General features: G+C 39.7%; 3 protein-coding genes across 5 annotated transcripts in view; 1 reads left to right on the top strand and 2 right to left on the bottom strand.

Annotated features, from left to right (window-relative positions):
- The window catches only part of LOC128741164 (paired amphipathic helix protein Sin3a), a 40,260-nt gene extending 33,779 nt beyond the window's left edge, over positions 1 to 6,481 (bottom strand). For 2 of the 3 annotated variants that reach the window (XM_053836772.1, XM_053836778.1), the window contains exon 1: positions 1,059 to 1,216. The gene's annotated coding sequence lies outside the window, so the exon portion shown is untranslated. Of the gene's footprint in view, positions 1 to 1,058; positions 1,217 to 6,156 lie in introns of those variants that run through there. The other variant, XM_053836773.1, reaches the window with a different exon arrangement.
- A 410-nt stretch (positions 6,482 to 6,891) lies between these two features.
- On the top strand, positions 6,892 to 7,555 carry LOC128742521 (cytochrome c oxidase assembly protein COX20, mitochondrial). The gene is made up of 3 exons (XM_053838914.1): positions 6,892 to 7,013; positions 7,076 to 7,263; positions 7,341 to 7,555. The coding sequence occupies exons 1-3, from the start codon at positions 6,957 to 6,959 to the stop codon at positions 7,465 to 7,467; spliced, it is 372 nt and encodes a 123-aa protein (XP_053694889.1). The 5' UTR covers positions 6,892 to 6,956; the 3' UTR covers positions 7,468 to 7,555.
- On the bottom strand, positions 7,540 to 10,071 carry LOC128742520 (uncharacterized). The gene is made up of 3 exons (XM_053838913.1): positions 9,448 to 10,071; positions 8,107 to 9,390; positions 7,540 to 8,047 (listed from the first exon to the last, which is right to left on the bottom strand). Exons 1-3 carry the CDS (start codon positions 10,002 to 10,004, stop codon positions 7,624 to 7,626), a joined length of 2,265 nt encoding a protein of 754 aa, XP_053694888.1. The 5' UTR covers positions 10,005 to 10,071; the 3' UTR covers positions 7,540 to 7,623.
- Between the last annotated feature and the right edge of the window lie 4,672 nt (positions 10,072 to 14,743).

The following is a 14,743-nucleotide window of genomic DNA, read 5'->3' as shown; positions in this document are numbered from 1 at the left end:
CATCAATTCGTTCGGTCGTGTTCGTGCCAAGTCGGCAGTTCCGAACCTTTCCCACCAACACTGTGACATCCGCTCGTCAAGGGGTTGTAGTTTGTGTGCCATCTTAAAAATAGCTCAAACAGGCTTGAAAATTTACATGAGTTCTTCTATCCTACCGAACCAAACGTTTTCTCTGAATCGCAATTCCCCCACCACACATCCCATAGCCAACCTCTACCGATCCAACACCACAACCAAAACTGCACTAACCTAACCAACCACATACCCTTCACTCAACAGTTTTTGATCACTTCTTTACGGTCACAAAAAAAAGTTATTCGTACCAATTATCATATGATCACGTTGGTTGTAAAACATATAATTAGGCAAATTTAAGCAAAGATATATTTATTTTAACTTCAAACAGCACCAGCGTAAAGCCGATTCCAACAAATAATTTTGTTATCAGTCCCAATATCTAACTACAAGTCCACGTAGCCAATAATGGTTTACTTGTATTTTGGGTTTTACAAACTTTTTCAGACAAGTCCTACTTCGTCGTTATGCTGCTGCTGCTTACTTTTTATTTACGTTTACACTTTTCATGAAAATACTCTCAATAGTCTCTCCCGCCCCGTGAAAAGAGGCCCACTGTGGGAGGTTGAATTGAACGCAAGCACTCTCGCACACTGACTCAGTTCAAGCTAGCCAGCCAGCTGTGTGCAGTGTGAAAGTGTACGCGTATTTATTTATAAATATTGCCAACGCACACACTTGCTTGGCTTCGAGCGAGCGGCTGCAAGAACGGCACTGTAGTTGTGGCATGTGTGTGTGGCACCAGAGGTGAAGAAAAATAAGTTAAATAAAATTGCACGAATTTCTAAAAAAGGTATCGAGTTCTTATCAAAATCAGCTGCATATGGACTAAGAAAATAGGACATTTGTCACAAAAATGCGTTCTATCGATAGAATTACTAAACGAAACAGCAGTTAAAACCTTTATCTGACCGCACACCCGATGCGTCTCTTTGCGTACGCGCTGTCAATTCACATTTGTGCTAAATTTTTCTGCCACTCACCTGAATTAGTTTGCTGTTTAACAGCGGAAAACTTTCACTCAACAGTTGAAGAACACTTTTCGTTGCGAAAATTACACTTTAAATACCGTTAATCTAGAGAAAACTGATCACGAAATTTTGTGTTTCAAAGTGAGGTCTTTCGAAAGGACGCACTGAAAACCACTGAACAACTGTAACTGCGAACAACCGGATGAAGACTGAACGAATCAAGTTGAACTTCAATGCAAACTAGACAGGCACAGGAAATACCAAGTGCGGTAGTGTATGTTAGCTGTGTGACGTCAGCCGAACAGTACGGTGGTTTTTTGCGGTTTACCTACCACATGTGGTAGATACACCGAAATTGTAATTCAAATAACTGTCACGTTTGTAATTTACAGCGTAAGGTCAGAAAATTACATACTAATTTTACAAAAAGCGGAACAATTCAAAATATGTGTATTTTTTGTACACTGTTTTGAGTAACTTTTACTCCTTTAATGAATGCAACGCAAAGGCTCTTTAATGAGTAACATTGTGTACTTGGAACTGAGTGCTATTGCACTCAAAATTGAGCAGTATTATGATTAAAATATAACTTTGTTAACAGAACGGCTTAGAAGCCATCCATATACCACTTGGACCGGTTAGGCGGACATGGACTTTTTCCAGGCAGATTAACTACAACAAATTTAGCACAGTTTACCTCGCACTGCATTAGGGCTATGGAAAGCGCAGCTCAAATAGATGCCTCATCCTATTGGCGAAAATCGAGCGCCTTGAAGCCTCTTCCGACATAATTGAATGGCTGAAATCACACCTAATTGGCTACATCTTATCTGTCAGAATAGGCGGCCATGAATCACAATGCTTCACAAACTTGTCGGGCGTACTACCAGAAAGTAATCTAGGACCATTTCTTTTTCATTATTTTTTAACGACGTCTGTAAGACATTTAATTTATGCTGACGATCTGAAGCTTTATCTTGTTGTACGCTCGACAGCTGATTGCATCGTACTTCAGCGACATCTAAACTACTTTAGTGATTGGTGTGCTCGAAACTTGCCTACCCTGAGTGTGTCCAAGTGCTCTGTGATCTCTATCTCACGCAAAAAGAACCCAATTCACTGGAATTTACATCCGGAGAATCACTCAGTAGATTAATGGTTGTCAAGGATCTAGGTGTACTTCTTGATGATCAAATGTCACTCAGGAATCTCTATTCCCATGTAGTTGCAATGGCGAATAGAAATTTGGGGTTTATAAAATAAGACGCGCCAAAGAATTCACTGATCCGTACTGCTTACGAGCATTATATTATTCCCTTGTTCGTTCCGGTCTAGAAGCTGCAGCTGACATTTGGCTAGCTGCTTACACAGCTATTTGGTCAAGCAGGATCGAAGATATTCCAACAAGGTTCCTGCGCTACGCGTTAAGAAATTTGCCTTGGAGAAACCCAATGGAATTACCACCATATATTGAGAGCTGCCGCTTGCTTGATATGAATAACCTTAGCTAAAAGAAGAGACGTGTGTACAGCAACTTTTGTGGCAAAGCTTCTGATAGGCGAAATTGACTCCCCTTGTATTCTCTTCCGAATTGGCATCAACACTCCAGCTAGAAACTTACGATCATGGGATTTCTTAGGACTGCAATACCAGCGCACTGATTACGGCAAAAACGAACCCATAAGGGTAATGTGTGACGTTTTCAATAAGTTTTATGTGCATTCTAACTTTTCTATGTCCATTGATATGTTTAAAAATAGTATGAAGAGATTACTCTTGTACAAATCTTATGTACTATCAAATTGATTGATTCTAATGTAGTACGTACGTTTAAACTGTGTGTGACTAAAAATTGATTGTAAACTTTGATGATGGGGCCTGCTTGAGAGCGGTTGATGTATGATCATCTCAAGGAGGCTTTTCCCCATCCATTTCAATTCATGAAGGCCTGGATGGATGGCCAGATGAATAAAAATAATAGATAATACAGGGTGTCGATTATCCAGCGAAAATTAAATTCGCCGCCTTTTCTCGGTTGAAACGAATTTCCCTGACATTTCCAGGTTTTCTATGATTTCCCATTTAATCGACACTGTGAAGTCGTCTCGCTAAATGTTTCTTTTTTGTTATTAAAATAACGAAGCTACGGTTACTTTTTGTCATACAAATTAGATTTTAAGTTGAATTTATATTTTATTAAAATTATGTATTTCTTGAGATTTGGATTTAAGAATTATCTGATAAACAGTGTAGAAGCCGGGCAGGATATAATTTATTAGGTAGAAATATTTACGCCTTCTGGAAAATATGAAGGAATGGAAAAAACCAGGTTTAGTATAGGAAATCAGGTAGTATATTTTTTATTTTATCCGCTTGTAGGTAAAGCTATAGGCTATCTTTGCTTGAATGAAATGGATAGTAGGATAGTTTTGAATTAGGGAAGTAGGTAAAACATTGGTCTTATTTCTCTTTCTCTAGATTTATAAATGTAAGGATCGAAATATTGTATTTTACCTGTAAGTTTGTACTTAAGATTAAGATTTTGGTTTAATAAATTAAGGTAAAATTTGATTCCACTCAAGGTGTGTTATTTCTCTTTTAATTCAATAACCCTGTTTTCAATCTGTCCACCTGGAAAACTCGAACTCACAAATTCCAAGTGCTATTGGCATCTTCCCGTTATCAAGGAGGAAATTTCGAAGTTCCGTTTCAATCTACGAAACGTAAAAAATAAGGGGAACCTTCGCCCCTTGAACTTTGACAAAAACGCCGGCACAGACACCCTGATTATTTTATGATACTAGCTGAGTGCCCGATCTTACCCGGGGCATCTTTGTCTCACAGCCACTTGTACATCAGTTATTGTAACCGAAATGCTTATAATGCAAAAATACCCAACAAACATTTTTGTTGATTAGTAGCTTATTCAACCGTTGTATAGCTAATTATCGGGTTATTAGCGCTTGATAAGCTGTTATATGACAAAAATGTTTGTTGGGTATAACGCTTGTTCCTCTTTTGGACGTGCCTCCCCATTTGTCAGCTTCCCCCTTTTTGTCTACCCGGCCACTTGCACATCTGCTTTCTTTACGGAAATCTTAATAAAACCCTATAAAGAGAAACACTTTTTTCCTATTTGCACCTTCCGCTTTTAACAATGGCCAACCCACCCATAGGAAATAAATATTTCTTTATTGTACTTTTCTGAACACAGCTTTTTATTTATTAGTTTAGTACAGCATCCTATCTTGATATCTGAAAAATGCCATATAAAGCTGGTCATGAGAGAAACATGGTGTTCTCAACACTGTTTGAATGTTTGCCCCTGTAACTCAAATAGAGTCGGCCAACAACCCTTGACACTAATGATCTTTTTATACGGATCATTTTGATGCGAGTCACACTTGACAAATCTACAGCTGCGAGCGTTGTTTCGCAGTTTCGAATTCTGATTTTTTCTGTTGTAGGGATAAATCATGAATTGTTACAGTCATGTGAGCGTTACTCCCCCTTCCTGTTCCACCGTAACTTTTGGGACAACCGTGCAAACATTTCGGAGTCTCACCTTGTTATGGACCCCCCCCCCCCCCCTTTTTTTTTTGTTAACCCTCTCAGTTCTGATTCCCTTATGTCAAGGATCATGTATGCCAAGTTTGACAAAGAACAGTCAAGGGATTATTTAGGGGTTATGGCCTCCCATCCCCTGTTACAACCCCCCCCCCCCCCCTTATCAACCCCCCAGTGCTGATTCCCTTATATTAAGGAGTATGTGTGTCAAATTTTATGGAGATCGATCAAGGCGTTCTGGAGTTATGATGGAACAAGCAAACTCACGTTCACTTTTATATAGGGGAGTCTCGTCGTGGATGGGCCACGTTTTGGAATTCGCCCATAACTTTCGCTTCAAAAGGAATTTTGGAAATCTAAATACATCGTTGCAAAGGTCTAAGAATATTTCCGGAAAGTTTTGAACTGATTTCTTGAAAAATTAAAAAGTTACAGGCATTTATGTGAAGACAAAAAATGTCATAGTCGGACCATGTTGTACAGGTCGAGCCACCGCAGAAAATCTAAGACATACGTATTGAAATTCTATATAGACATGAAAATGACATGAATTCCGTGAACAACGGCTCATATAGGTACAAATATCCTATTTTTATTTGCATTTTTCATAAATTGTGGCGATCTTGTAATATCAATATTGCTACAATCGCCTTTTCCAAAGTGTACAACTACAATGTAAAAAAAAACAAAAATCTAGGTTTTTATCGTATTAAATTTGCTTTATTTCATCTTATTTTACGTGACTGACATTCTCTATCGATTAGCCGACCTTTACAAATAGCGCTTTTCTAGTATTTCACCTTAGCCTACCCAAACACCTTACTGGAGGGGATTTTTCTATAGTCTTCGTGTGCAGCACAACACACTTCATATATTTTCAAAATTTATCTCGTTAATTGCATTTCATGAATCATTTCTTGAAGGAAAGTTCATTGCGCCTGGAAAACTTTTTTGTATGATTTAGTCACTGAATTCAGTACGGGTGTTTTGAATGCACGATTGAAACTCACAAATATTGTGAAAAGTTAGCTATCACAGTAAGAAGTTCTACAATGGTTGTATCATAGATATCATGAGTTACTAAAACTGTAAAATCGTGATGGCTCGACCATAACAGTGGCCCAACGATAACGATAATACCCTATAGAATAGGGTCCCCACAGTTAATTGAATATTACCCAATGCAAACATTTTTCGAAAACTTGTCAAATAACTAAAAGAAGGCATGATTTCTAACTCACATTTGTATCTAGCAAAATTTTTTGCTAATTACTAATTAGACATGATTACATTTAAATCAAAATATGTTGTATATTTATTTACAATCTACACAATCGTATCGGTCAGAGAACCAAAGAACACCTGTCCCGCCAGAAAAAAACGCATACCTTGCGCCAGTGTTACGGAAAAACAAAATGGCGCGCGTGAAAGCAACAATCAACGTTATATCTCACTCGCTCCCCGTTTTGGAAACCCTTCGAAACAGGAGTTCGTAATTTCGACGAAATTGCTCATTTTAAAAGAAAAAATTTTGTGAACTTACCGATAGTTTACCGGGCTAGCCTGCGTTAATCGGCTTACACTTGCAGCCTTAGTTGAGATTAACTTTTCTTTTCGTCAATCACGCCTAACCTTCAACCACTTTTTAGCCTTTTCAGACACTGTCAGTAGGCAGCATTCACAAAGATTCACTTGTTTTAGCTAGAGCACCGGAAAAAATTCACTCCAATTCAACTATTTCGGCTGGATAGAACAGTTTTACACACTTTTCACCGCGAGGCGCGTTGTAAAAGTTAAGTTTTTTGGCTTAAAAGTTCACATAACCTTAGGATCACTTGAAGAAAACGCTCCAATAAACTCGAACAACACTCTTCGTCTGCGATTCTGGTCTCGTTTTACGGCGACGGGCTTTGTATGTTTGGTTGCTTTGCTGCGCTCTGCAAGCGAGAACTGCGAGGAGCATGTTCAGTAACATGACAGAGACAACGTGAGCAAGCGAAATGCAGATACCAATCGAGAAGTGGGATAGCTATACTGCAGAAGTCCTACTTACTCCTTCATGAAATCCTCGCTTCGTTGAAGCGGGCAGACAATTTCAGTAAGCGTACAGTTTGCTGTTTCGTTTCCTCTAGTGCTCTGTTGGCGTATCGTAATGTAGGTTGGAAAAGGAGAGAGCGTATTAAGGTTGCGATATTGCGTACCTTGTTGCGTATTGACTGCTCATCCTTCTCATGCTCACTGACATTTTCTTGCAAACAGCTGATTCTGTTTATAATTTTCGATAAGTTTTTACTAGATTTTTTATAAAATTGTTGCAATAATTCGCTGTAAAACAAGAGTATAATGGAAAACAAAAAGTCAGATTTCGACGAACTTCTACCAGACCCTGGTTCGGAGCGTGTAAGTATTGATTAAAACATTTTGACCGAAAACGTGCGCATTAATCGAAATCTGATTTGCAGAGCATTGTACTGTTCGGGCGAGACCTCAGCCAAATTCCGTGTTTCCGCAGCAGTTTCCTGTACGGTATAAGCATCGGGATGGCCACGGGGTTTGTTGCTTTTATGAGAACGTCCCGGCCGCAACTGTCAACGCACATTGGTTTCGGCACTTTCATGGGTACCACGCTGTGCTACTGGTTCACGTGCCGGTTAGTATGCTTTATATTGTTACCTAATAATAGTTACATATCCTTAATTCACCCATCTTATGCACGTTTTTTTACAGCTACAAATGGTCTAGACAGGAAACGGATGTTGCACTACTGCAGAAACTTATGCAACAGCAGTCAGTGTACGAAGGCAGCGCCATGGAACGAGAATTGGATCAAAAAATTAAGACCGATTCCGTGTAGATTATCAGCAAAAGATGTTACAATTTCTTGTGGCAAAAATAAAATACTTGTATTATTTTCTCTGATGTCAATTTATTCTGGTAATTGTAGAACAATTCCCCGTGACAACACAATAAATACTAAAATACTTATATTGCAAACTTTCGATCACGATCACTACTGTGGCATACTGAAGCCCACGTTACTGTAACCGCTTTGAACATCCTGATGGTTCACCTCCAGTCGCCTTTGTGTGCTGCTAGCTGTTCGTGGTTTTCGTTTGCCTCCCGCTTTAGGTTCGGGTTTCGGAGCAAACTGAACGTTCAAGTTTTTCACGCGCCTCCAGTAGAACCCAAGACTGCCGGGTTTATCGTTACCGGCTTCGGCCTGCCGTTTCACGTACTGTGTGTACATTTTCTTCGGTGACCAACTGGTTGCGGACAAATCAAACGGTCCACCCTGTTCCTGTTGTTCGACGGTGAAATACGACAGGATATCGTCATCCATCGCATCTCGCAGCGTGGTATCGCGGGCAAATTTACCCCGTTTATCGTAGATAGCCTTACCCAGCTCGAGCTGGTGTGCTCGATAAATAACATTACTGAAAAAAAGCGTAATTTTAAAGGAAAAAATCCATAGAACAAAACAACGAGCTCTTACCCACTACCAACCCCATATCCGAGGGTATTCAGATAGAACTGACAGCACACCGGCTGATAGTGGCCACTTTCGTCCGTCATTCGGTAGGAAAAGGTGCAGCTTTTCCGAGCCGATTCGTCCGGGGAAAGTTTTTTCCTCCGCCGCTTGATGGCATGCCGTTCGGTGTGCTCGAGCATGAACATCCGCTGGTCGGCAAAGCTCATGCTCCAGTAGTGATTGTTGATGCGTTCCTGGCGTTCCTTGGTGATCTTCTCCCGGCAGCTTAGGTGACAGTTGCAATCCAGATACATTACGGGATGCAGCTGTTTCCGTTTTACAATATTATTCAGTTTTGCGATGTACTTCTTTGTACGTTTGACTGGAGGATATCCTTCGACCGTTACAGAAATATCCGGATTCATTGCTCTCCATTGCTTCATTGAGCGTGGTTTAGGGGCCGGTTTCGCTGCACTTTCGGTCTTTACCTTGAGTGGTTGATGGTCCGCGGAGAGAATCGTTTCACACTTAAAGGTTGGTTCCTCTTCTACCAGTACGGGATCCTGGCAAACCGAAATTTTCGTTTCTTCGCATTTGATTTCCTGACAGACCGTTGCATCGTAGTAAGGCGACTCGGCATAGCTAGCTTCAGGTGCATTGTTGGAGTATGAGTCAGAGTAATCATCACTGTCCTTATTATAGTACGAACTTGTCACATTTGCTGATTCAATTGACGTTGAATAGTATGGTTCCTGTTTAACACTACCTTCGCTGGTGAGGGGATGATGCAAACTCTCATAATTGGATTCGCCGGTGGTTTGCTCCACTAACGATTCCGAAAAGATAGCTGCCGCTTGATCTGCATCAGAAAACGTTGATTCGTTGAATTGTTGCTTATTCACGACTGGATATAACGCTTCCGCATCCGTATGATTAACCGAAATTTCCATCTCCATGGACCTCTTTTGGCACACTGGAACCACTGGCTTTCGTTCTGGAATTTCAAAATCATCCATTTCCACAAAATGAACATCCATCTCGCGGAGAATTGCACAGTAAAAACTGGCACAACCTGGCTTCTCCCCGACCGCCTCTCTTCGTACTTTAAAATCGGCATGCATTAGTTTTGCGTTCAACTTCGTCGGTAAATAAAGTGCCGTGGCACTGTATTTCAACCCCTTGTGGTAAGTCCTTGGTGAATAGGACAAAATATCGTCCCAGATGGCATCGCGCAGCGATCGATCCCGTTCATATTTACCCCGATTATCATCAAAGTTTTCCCTAGCGTGGGCACGATAAATATGATTGCTAAAAACATACCAATTAAACCACCTATTATTAAAGTCCTACAATTTTCCTACTCACCCGCATCCCTTACGATATCCCAGAGTATTCAGGAAAAAAGTACAGCAAACGGTTTGCAGTTCCTCCTTTTCGTCGGGCAGATAGAACGAATAGGTGTACGCCTTCTTAACGTCTACCCCGCCGAGTGGATCGACCGGTACCCGCCGTCTCTTTACCTTACCCTGAACCGAGTAGCGGCGGACGAACTTCTTCTGCTCGATGTGACCCATCTGCCAGTAGCGCTCGTTCAGCAGCTGCCTCTGCTCGGGGGTGATCTTACGCGGACACGACAGGTAACAGGTGCATGCCTCGGTGATCACCTGTCGGGCCTGACGGCGCTGCACCTGAGCCTCGACTCGTTTTTGCTCTTTCTTCGTTACCAGTACGCGCCGTTTCCGTTTTCGCTTCGATGCTTTTGAGCTGTCGTCGTCCAAGCCCGTTGGCTCGATAGCGGGCGGTAAACCTTCCGAAAAAGCCATCGGTTCTTCGACAGAATTTCCTACATCGGTTGCTGCATTACTGTTCAAGTCACTAGCAGTGGTGAAGTCCTTGAATAAATCTAAAGGATGAGTGGACATTCTTTCCAATGGAGTTAGCTAATTTGAGAAACTATCCCAAAGGTTTTCCATTATAAATTGAGGAAAAACTAGAAAATCTATTTCATTTTTTCGGTTGTTGTTATTTACTACAGTGACGTCAAATAAAATTTCTTCTAAACACGCTAAACTGGATTTCAGTTTTTATGAGTGGAAATTACTATAAGGTAAACTATCCTATCCTAAGGCTCTCTAACTATCCCCAAGACCAAGCCCAAGGAGCCCAAGACTATCCCGCTTACGAAAAAGTCGGATGCCTGGCAGAAATCGAACAGAACCAGTCTTCATTTTTCGCTCGATTCTCTTTATGTTAAATGTGACACTTTGAGGCAGGAGAAAAGTGGTTCATCAGGGGTGACATTGCGCGGCTCGTTTCGAGTGATTTTCGTTCGAGACGCCCATAGAGCTTGCTAATCTGCAGTTGTGCTGGTGGTTTGTTTTCCCCCGGTTTGAAAAACGTCATGGAAAAACCAACAGCCGCAGCAACAAATCGCGTGTACGTATACGCGGGATAGTGTGCGTACGGTAGCTGTCAGCAATCTCAATTTGTTTAACGTGGTCGAAACGAACGAAAATCACTCGAAACGAGATGCGCAATGTCACCCCAGTTTTGCAGTTTCTGGCAAAAAGAGAATACAGCAAAGTTTCGTTAATTGGTGGTTCGTTAATTGGGTGTTCGCTAATTGGGCTATGTGACAACTTGAATGTCAAAATTGTATGGAATTTTCGAGTTTAGAAATTTCTAACAACTGTCAGTCGGCCCAATTAGCGAATCAGCTGGACTGTAATCGTGGCCCAATTAACGAATTCAGGCTGTAATATGAAACATGATAAAACAGGTAATTGTAACCCTGTTTGTTGCACGCTCCTTGCTGCTACCCTCCAAAAAAGGACGGAAACCTGAGTCGGTACAAAGCCGGTTATTATTCGAAACCTCTGGCAGAAATCGAGCAGAAATCCGGCGAAAAATCGTAAGGCGAAATTTCTGCCAGAATCGGTAGTTGCATTTCTGCTAGTTTTCATGGGTAACAGCGGTCAGAAATCTGGCAGAATGTTTGTCAGAAAAAGTTTTTCGCTGCCAGATTTTTGTTCGATTTCTGCCGGACGCGCCTAACCGGGATATCGATCGCTTTCTTTAAAATAAAATTTCGCCGCTGCGTTTCACTCCACACTCAACTGCCAGCAGTCTGATTTGAGCCCGTTGTCGAACTTTGAGTCAATCACACGCTCTAGATGCCCTTAAAATGTACAACCTCAATTGTTTTCCAACCAAAAAATTAACAGGAGGAACTAAAAAGCACGTAATTTGTCACAATAATTCAATAAATCAATGCAGAAAAATTCAATTATCCCAACAAACAATTTTTTTGAATAGTAGCTTGTTCAACCATTGTTCAGCTAATTACTGAGTAACAAGCGTTTGACAAGCTGTTATTTAAAAAAAATGTTTGTTGGGATTGGCAGCAAGTGGCTAAAGAAAACTGAGAATAGATCAAATTTTCTACTAAATGTCGACCAACATTTGAAAGGGGCGGATAAGCCAACTGTCAAACAGAACGAGTGAGAGTTCATTTTCCTATATGCTGCTCCAGCAAAAAATAACTCTCGCTCGGTCTGTTTGACAGTTGGCTTATCCGCCCCTTTCAAATGTTGGTCGACAAATATTTGAGTATCTGCACTTTAACGGCATTTTGAGTAGTTTTAGCCTGATAGAGAGAAGCCATATGGATATCCCAGAATGTTCAAATCGGGTCGAAATACATCCAAAAGTCCATCCAAGAACTCGCGATGAAAAATCCTTTGATTTGATTCCCCATTTACCATATTACTCATGAGAATTCAAAATGGCCAATTTTGAGTTCCGGTAGAAGCGTTACCGGTCACAACAAATTCTTTTTTTACACAGGGGATGCGTCTCGTGTAAAAAAAACCGTGCAAAAAGAAACTGTGTTATTTCGAGAAAACGTGTAAAAAAATCCGTGTTATTTCGAGAAACCGTGTAAAAAAAGTCGAGCAAAAAAAAATCCGTTGAAAAAAACCCGTGTTAAAAAGAATTGGGTATACAACTGTTCCAGCGCCTGCGCCTCTATGGTTCAAAGGTACACGGGTACCAGCGAGCCACACGCCCAGGCCAGTGGCAGGTGTTGTGGGTTCAAATCCAGTTATAATTTCTGATTATAGCTTGGTTCGACTCATGCACCTTCCAGCATTGGACAAAAGATAAAGTCACAACGACAACTTGTTAAGCGTAGCTACCTATTACCCTCCATTCCTTTCCGCTCTTTCCCCTCCTTTCTTAAAAAATTTTCATTACTTTTCCCTACCGTCCCTCCATCAATTATAAAACCATCGTTTCAAAAAAATATTAATATACAACTGTTGGTTAAATTTTAGAAAAACCGTGTTATTTCGAGAAACCGTGCAAAAAGTCATGCAAAAAAATCCGTGTAAAAAAAATCCGTGCAAAAAAAGAATTGGGTGTATTCCGGAGTGTTGGACATGAACTCCTCTACAGGATAGTGTATAAGCACAAACTATTCACTCACTTGAAATGAATCTGGTACCTTAGATTTTGAGCTTTTTGTTCTACGCGTGGTGTCTGTATAGTTTGTGGTATAAGATTCATTTTTATTGACCACAAATGAATCGGATAACTTTTGCGCACTCTGTTAAGCAGATTTCTAGTTTTATTTCACATGCTGAGTATTTCTCGCTGAAACGGGGCCACTACTGACACGAGGTCTTTAAATATTGGAACTTTTGCGCATAATTGATGGTTGAAAATGGTTAAAAAATAAGAATTACACTTTTGATACCTCGAAATAGTGGACCCCTCGTTCGCCAATGGGCCTAACAGTTTCAAAAAAGTTGAATTTTGAACAAACCTTGAGATCTATATCATGTGATATTTCATAAATTTGCCAACTAACACAATGGCCTGATTCTGTAAAGAAGAAGTACAGGGCTTTCAAATGGAATGAAAAAATTTCGGCGGCCATCTTGGATTTGGTCGCCATATTGAATTTTATTAAAAAATCGCCGTTTTCACCATGAGCCCCCAAACCGATTTTCATTTTAAGACCACCATTGGAAAGCTCAGAAAAAATTCTACAAGTAACAATCATAAAATTAGGTGTGCAATGGCATTAACTGAAGAAAACAACCAGTTATTTGTAGCAAGGTTCACAATTTTCATATAATTATTGTGATATTTCAAAAATTTGCTATGAACAAACTACAAACGACACGGTTTTGAAAGAGGAGAGATAGGATAGGGCTTATAAACTTATAAATCCAAGATGGCCGCCAATTTTTTTCACTTCATTTATAAGACTTATCTCTCCTCTTTACAAAACCGTGTCGTTTGTAGTTTGTTTCATAGCAAATTTTGGAAAAATAATAATAATTATATGAAAATTGTTTGCTACAAATAACTGGTTGTTTTATTCAGTTAATGCCATTACACACCTAATTTTTTATGAATGTTTCTTGTAGTATTTTTTCTCAGCTTTCCAATGGTGGTCTTGAAATGAAAATCGATAGGGGAACTCATAGTGAAAACGGCGATTTTTTGATAAAATCCAATATGGCGGTCAAAAATTTTTTCATTCCATTTGAAAGCCTTGTTCTTCTTCTTTACAGAACCGGGCCATTTTTTAGTTGTTTCATGGCAAATTTATGAAATATCACGTGATATAGATCTCAAGAAGGTTTGCTCAACATTAAACTTTTTTAAAACTGTTAGGCCCCTTGACGAACGAGGGGTCCACTATTTCGAGGTATCGAAAGTGTAATTCTTATTTCTTAACCATTTTCAACCAATTAAGCGCAAAAGTTCCAATATTTGAAGACCTCGTGTCAGTAGTGGTCCCGTTTCAGCGAGAATTACTCTGCTACTTATGATGTCAAAAAATCCCACTGCGATCTTGAATATTTCCGGGAAAATTGAACCATAATTTGCCAACTTATTTTTTCATTAAAGGCCAATCTAATATGGTTCTTTTAAGACTAATTGCATAAAAATCGAAAGTAAGTGGAGATAGAGTCAAACGTGTAACTGCAAGTACCATCATTTTTTATGTCGGGGACGTAAAGGTTAAAGTAAGACGTAGTCCTACGTCAAAAAAAGTGTGCCCTGTTGTGAAACACTTCGGAAACTCCATAAAAGAAAAGAAAAATAAAGAAGAACATATAGATATAATATTGCATTCATTTATTAACGGAAAACACTTTACTTGCAAAGTAATTAATCTGTTTCTTAATTTAATCAATCAAATCTGAATTGTATTCAATGCATGTAAAACAGGAAGTTCGAGAGCTCAAATATGCGGATTTCACTTTCAAGCGCCTGAGAAGTGCATTGAAAATGTTTGTGATCATTAAAGTATTGAATAATTGATTTTCTGGATGTTTCATTAGCGGCTAGATTAACTGTTTCACAACCGTGGCGGACGCCAGTTTGTAAACATTTAAATAATATGTTTTGAGTAAATTATTTCGCTTAAAATTTGTTTGTGTGATGAAATAGAGGTCCAAAACTTAGGTTATATGCACTTTACTGCCTTTTTCTATTCTATTTGATACACAAAAAAGAAACAATACCAAAACATTCTACAAAAACTTTTTTCGGCATTTTTTTTACCACATTTCCTACAAAACATTCTATAGGCTGTATTTTTATTGTTGTTTACTCAAAAGCTGGAGCACAATGAGACGAGACG

Source organism: Sabethes cyaneus, chromosome 3 (assembly GCF_943734655.1).
Source record: "Sabethes cyaneus chromosome 3, idSabCyanKW18_F2, whole genome shotgun sequence".
NCBI lineage: Eukaryota > Metazoa > Arthropoda > Insecta > Diptera > Culicidae > Sabethes > Sabethes cyaneus.
This window is presented reverse-complemented; position numbering and strand designations above follow the sequence as displayed.

What these genes read in the sequence shown, in the direction of transcription:
- LOC128742521 (XM_053838914.1), top strand. Translation starts at nt 6,957, where the DNA reads ATGGAAAACAAAAAGTCAGATTTCGACGAACTTCTACCAGACCCTGGT. An exon ending in CAGACCCTGGTTCGGAGCGT is followed by an intron (nt 7,014 to 7,075) that starts GTAAGTATTGAT and finishes TCTGATTTGCAG; the next exon opens with AGCATTGTACTGTTCGGGCG. An exon ending in TGCTACTGGTTCACGTGCCG is followed by an intron (nt 7,264 to 7,340) that starts GTTAGTATGCTT and finishes GTTTTTTTACAG; the next exon opens with CTACAAATGGTCTAGACAGG.
- LOC128742520 (XM_053838913.1), bottom strand. Translation starts at nt 10,004, where the DNA reads ATGTCCACTCATCCTTTAGATTTATTCAAGGACTTCACCACTGCTAGT. An exon ending in GGATATCGTAAGGGATGCGG is followed by an intron (nt 9,391 to 9,447) that starts GTGAGTAGGAAA and finishes GTATGTTTTTAG; the next exon opens with CAATCATATTTATCGTGCCC. An exon ending in GGATATGGGGTTGGTAGTGG is followed by an intron (nt 8,048 to 8,106) that starts GTAAGAGCTCGT and finishes GCTTTTTTTCAG; the next exon opens with TAATGTTATTTATCGAGCAC.